At 38.3% G+C, this 6,000-nt stretch overlaps 1 protein-coding gene across 8 annotated transcripts in view; it reads right to left on the bottom strand.

Annotated features, from left to right (window-relative positions):
• Nucleotides 1–6,000, bottom strand: part of GRAMD1C (GRAM domain containing 1C) — a 53,070-nt gene that overhangs the window by 30,180 nt on the left and 16,890 nt on the right. For all 8 annotated transcript variants that reach the window (XR_001877855.1, XM_017834006.1, XM_017834005.1 and 5 more), the window contains exons 3-4: nucleotides 4,397–4,481; nucleotides 1,061–1,164 (exon numbers count right to left, since the gene is read on the bottom strand). Coding sequence is in view for 7 of the 8 variants with exons in the window: in XM_017834006.1 (XP_017689495.1) it covers nucleotides 1,061–1,164; nucleotides 4,397–4,481 (189 nt within the window). In the remaining variant the exon portion in view is untranslated. The remainder of the gene's footprint in view (nucleotides 1–1,060; nucleotides 1,165–4,396; nucleotides 4,482–6,000) is intronic.

A 6,000-nucleotide genomic window follows, 5' to 3' on the forward strand; every position in this document is an offset into this window, starting at 1 on the left:
AAGGAGGTCCCCAAATTTGGCTCTACCATTGTAGCTGATGAGCTCAGATTGCCTAAAGATTATCACTGAAGATATCACTCTGCTAAACAGGCAGCAACAGCATACCAGGATGTATGCTGCTTTGGCTGAAAAATCAGTCTTGAAAGAGTTTACTTGTTCAAGGGTGTAATTTCAAAGGGTTTATTTTTAATTTATTTCAAGTCTCAAATAAGAAATATTCAGTCAAATACACTTGATGAAATTAAGCTTGGTTTTCAGTTAAGTATTTCCACATACCCTCACTGTCCTAAGTATACCAGCTATTTGTTGTTTGTCCTGTGTATTTCAGAGCACTTAAATTTAAGAGATTAACTTAAGGTATGAGCAGTCTTACAGCTCACAGAACATTTTGACACAACCATCACCTACTACCTAGGTTATCTTCCTTTTCTGATTCACTGCCTTATGAAAGTTCTACACCAGATGCAACAACTACTTGAATGAAAAATTTTAACTCATTAATCTAATTTTTACAGAAAAAGAGGGCCAACATATCACAAATACCAAATTTTGTCCATACTGTTCAAAAGCTACAGACCACAACATGAGAACTTGCAGAGATCATTTATCAATTCCCTTTTGCTGTTCTTAGATGCCGATGTGAGACTAAATCAAGTGAGGTTCAATGCTGGAGAGTTCTCAAACACCATATATTGTGTCGTGCTTCTGGTCTTACGGGAGAAGATTATGTGTTACATCCCCTGGGTAACTCTCCTTGGTAAGGAGAGGCAAACTGTCACCCAGGAACGTAAAAGATCAGCTTTTGCATAACTCCTAAACTTCCTATGCTGAATGACTGACTGAGCAGGCTTACTTAAGCATTAGGATGTCTCCAATGCTATTCTCATTTTACAGAGCAATGCATCTGCATGTCGACTCAGGGATGCAGGCTCTTTCTTCACAGCCCAAAGCCACTAGTATGAGATTGACAGGACAAACTTTGCTTGAGGGACTCTACCCCAATATCCTGATAGCATAGGACAAAGAAAAGGTGGGATTCAAGTGTGCTAAGCAATCTTACTGTGGTCTCCCATCGGAAAATGTTGCTGTGGAAACAGAGCCAGTTTTCAGAGAGATATAAGCGCCCTTGCAGCAGGATATCCTTCTGGAGTGCACAGGCGTAATCTATGTAGAGAGAGCAAGAGCAAGTTACTCACTCACTGCAGCACAGTTGATCCAAACTTCTTAATTAGAATGAGGTAGGAATATTACAACATAATAAAAAGCCTTTTCTTTCACTCTTAAGAAGTCTACAAAGGCAGACTTGTACTGGGTTGCATCCAGACCATTGTTCTGGGAACACCCAGAGTTAATGGAATATCTCTGTGTATCAACCCTCTGTGCATTATCCTATGCTTTCAGAGAAGAGGTATCAGGCAAGACCAGGAACATGTGAGAAGTATTAATTAGTAGAACTTCGAAGTGCCTAAACAACAGAATACACAAACATTTTATAATATAGCAGATTATACTGTCAACTCCTACATAACAGTAGTTCGTATGTTGTAGTAGGATAATAATTTTCCACTAAACAGATCCTATCACTAGCTAAAACTATCTGCAGAGTGAGACACTAAAGGGCATCTTGAAGCTATCCAGTTTTCAGGTGGGAGATATTTTCAGAAGCTGTCATTTTTATAATACTGCCTCTGACTGAAACATCCCTATTGAGAAACAAGTTTCAGCTAGAAGGTAATTATGCATCATCAGATACCTGCTAATTAAGAACAAGAGCAGAGGATTTCATTGCACTTTATAAAAATCTCCAAGAGCTTTCACTATTTCAGAGCCTGAAGATTCAAACAAAAGGAATTTTCAGAAGTACTACTGCTAGATAATTAAGACAGACCTCTTCTGGAAGCTCTGACCTAAAGAAGGCTACCTTACATATAGAAAATACCCAGAATGTAGGTATTCATGCAGGATATTAATGATTTTAACTTTAGAGGTATCAAATGTCTGTTATTTTGAAAAGCATTGTATCTGGTATTGTCCGAGCCAGAATTTTGATTTTGTGTACTACAAGATGAACACAATTCTTGTTCAAATATCAAGAGGTTCAGGAGTCTTCAACATCCTAACTTCAAGCTAAGTCTGCATCTACAGAAGCTTTTATTATAGTTTTTAACATTCCCTTGGGATTTTCCCCTCAAATAATCAAGTGGAAATAAAGTTTCTTGCAACAAGAATGAGACATGTATACAAGCCCTTGGAGACATAACTGTAAACAGAATGACATAAACTTAAATCTAAACCAGTAAGTGCATGTTTAACAAAAAGTCAGATACCAAAATGCTAAGAGAGGAATGCAGCAGGAGTTTGAGGTTAAGGACTTGAGGAAAGCATTACTAAGAAGTTTGCATGGAAAGGATTTAGACTTATAAAGGTCATCACTGGGCAAGTGATGAGCAACCCCATCTGACCTACTTACACAAAAGAAAATATCAAAACAAAAGGGAGAGATTAGCATTTCTCCCTCTAAGTTTTCAGAATCAGTAACTAAATATGCTGATTGTAAACGACAGTTTCAGGCAAATTATAACAGCACTCCTTTAAGCTCTGATTTAGAAAGTCTAAGTAATTCTTTTCATTTTAAGAAAATATTTCCTACAATCTTTGTATACTGTGCTCATTACAGTGGAATAGTTGCTTCTTGTTAACAGCTAAGTTAAGAACAAGAGGAGTTACAATTCTTTTAATGAACAGCAGCAAGTAAGGGCTTCTCTGAGCACTGTAAAGCCTATAATAAGTTTTTCTGCACTGAGCAAAGGAAGAGCTCTTTGCTTGGGGGACGCAAACAGTCATTTCAGAGAAGCGTTGTTTTTACAGGGTAAAAAAAAATTATATAAAAGTAGTGACTTTGCTTCTGATGGAGCAGGTGCTAAATTGTTGAGATTAACCCATTACTAAATCTTTCTCTAAGTCCTAGGCAGTCTGTTCTTTGAAACTGTGCTTCAGAGTTTGCTCCATGGCTTTTTGTATCAATCAAGTATAAGGAGAAACATGAAAACAATACTTTGAGGTAATACCCATTTCTTCTGTTTTACTTTAGGTACTGAAGTATTTTAAAAATTCAGAAGGCATTTCAGAGGATAACTGCCCCCTTCTGAGGCTGGAAAAAGACATAGGGATTTAACTGTTTCAGAGCTGTCACTTGCACACTGCGAGCATACGCTGACAGCCTCTCAATATTAATTTCTTTAAAGGTTGCATAAAATGAGAGATTAATTTTAAACAGTCACAATGCCACTTTTGTATAAAACTAACACCCAATTCTTGGACAGGGTATTTGTTAAACAAATACAGTGCAGGCAGGTAATAAAGGAGGGAATAAGGTGCATCACTGTATTCGAAGGAGGTAGGTTACATGTTTGCCTTCTATGGATTCTACAGTGGACTGAATCAGGGAATTGGAGCTCAAAAGGAATATATCTCTGTGTTGAGACGTTATGCACCATAGTTTGATATTCTCTGACATCAGCTTCTTTCCTCTCCTATTCATCTGAAGAAGTCTTTTAAATTACAAACACCCACTGTGCCACTCAGTCCCACAAGTCACATTAATCAAGGTGCCTAGGCAAGGGTGTTAGTTCCAGGGAGCAAAGAGAAATGCTCCTGGCAAGAATGATCTACCTACTTAACAGGGTCTCTGAAACATCCTTAACTTTGTATCCACACCCCAAACCTTTACAACTGCGGAATCATTCCCCCTTCCCCCAACATCTACAGCAACTGACTGTCATAACTATTTGCCTCTTTAAAGTAAGAGAGAGGATGCAGACACTCACAGGATAGAAAATGAAAGGTTTTAACAATGAAAAAGGTACACCAAGTTGGTTGCCCATGCTGGAAAGAGCATAAAACAAATTCAGTGCTCTCAGGATTAAATTCTACCTCTGCTATTCTCACACTGCCATCTCACAAGCCTGGCAATGCATGTATGCAAAGTTTATGTGCTCAGTGCTCACCCTGACCTTGCATAATGATCCAACTTGTCCATTGTCAGACAATCATATCTCCACTATGGGTTTTGTCTAAAAACGCACTAAAAGTAGCATCAGGAAAAGTCATTAAAAGGTTTCCATCCTGTATTTAGATGAACTGGAGGATTCTGCACCTTCTCCTTCAGTTCTTAATCCCCAAAAAGAATCTGTCATTTTCCCAAAGCAGTCAGTACAGGAGAGGACTATGAACCTGACTTTCCCTTAAGGCATCTGGTGCTATTTCAGAGACAGGAGAATAGAAAGTTATCAGCTCTAGTTAGAATTTGCCATAAAAAAATCAAAATGCTTTGACACTACTGCAATCCGGAGTTATCAGCCAGAAGACAAGGATTTTTGCTGTGATTACGTCTTACCTACTATGAGTCTCTCTGAGTCTGGCAGATGAGAAAACTGCCTCTTGAATTCTTCACTCCTATATTTGTAAGTGGAACTTGAGAGCTGCAACAAAGAACAGTAAAAGGTTATGCAAACAGATTTATTTTCAGCCTTCAACTGTCTTCATACTGGAAGTGTAATTTTATCTTGAAGAACAAATGAACATCAAAAGAGCAATAAAGAATAGGTGGTATCTAAATGTGATCATCACTGTAACTTTATGCTTGCTTATATAAGAGTGTTTAGGAGAGCATGGGCCAAACTATTCCCTGTATCAGGCCAGATGCCAATTACAAGGCATTACAGTTGTATGATGGCAACCTGCTGCACTCATAAGAAGATGAGAGCCCTTCTGGGACTAAATATTCTAGCACAGGCTAAAAGAAGAGGCAGCAAGGCCACAACACAGAGGTGACAGACTAGATCAAGCCCTCACGTAGGCCACTAGCTAGACACAAGAACACAACCCAGAACACTTATGTCTTACTTGGAGCACCATTTCAGGAACACTACAATGCACTGGATTTTTCTCCAGTTGGTATAACTAGACTTGTAGGAATAAAGGTAATAGTTTCCTCCAATAAGGAGGAAATCACTTCTTGATTTTCTGATCTGTTCTACATTTCACCTCATATTCGAGATCACTGTTTATATGATTCATTTGAGATTCAAAGTGGGCAGCAAACTCACAGCAAAGAAAACTATCTTGATGGACTTTTAACTCCTTATTCCTATAAACAAATGTTCCTGCTCCCATTCAAATAAAGAGCTTCAGCATGTTCTCCAGAAAATATTCTGCTGTGAAAGCCCTGTTTTTCATTTTGCAGTTATAACAGGGCCATTTTTTTTTTCTTGACAGATGTTGGACACTTATTTTAGAGGCTGTCCTAACTACCTAACTAAATGCTGTATAAGGCCATGACTCAGCTGGACTATAGCTAAGACAGGAAGAAACCACTTTCAAGTGTTACTAAAATCAGGTATAAATATAACGAAAAGACCTCCTTTACATTTTTTTTTAACCTTTCTGAAGATCTCAAGCACATGGCTGCTATTCTCTCCTTGCCCAATTGTATTACTCCAAAACTTGACATTCACCACTAAATCCATCTCTGCAATAAGATTCGTTGCTATTTACTTTTAGCATGGGGGAAGAAAGGAGGCAAAGAACCACTTTTGACTGTATAACCTTGCAGGATGTTTACTACTTTTGACACACTCCTGTTGTATGTTGGTTGCTCTATCCTTTCATTATGTTTGTGCTTGTTGTCAAAACAATCCCAGAACAAAGACAGATTTATTAGGGTCTTTTAATAAACTAGAGCCAATACTGCTCCCACCTCCTCAAGATTCTCATATTTTAACTCTTTTTTCCACAGAGGACATTCCTGCTTCTTGCAGTTCAAAAGTGCCCTGAACACCACCCTAGACTCACGGACTATGATGGTCTGTCATCTACTTATACTTGAGAATTGAGCTCTTAGGCCACAACAACATGTAAGGTCAAATGTTTAAGTGCACCTAACACGGGAGAGAGCAAAGTTGCCCTGACTCGGTTCAGCTTTAAAAAAAAAAAAAAAAA

The sequence above is a fragment of the Lepidothrix coronata genome, unplaced genomic scaffold, assembly GCF_001604755.1.
Source record: "Lepidothrix coronata isolate B3197 unplaced genomic scaffold, Lepidothrix_coronata-1.0 Scaffold226, whole genome shotgun sequence".
Classification (NCBI taxonomy): Eukaryota; Metazoa; Chordata; class Aves; order Passeriformes; family Pipridae; genus Lepidothrix; species Lepidothrix coronata.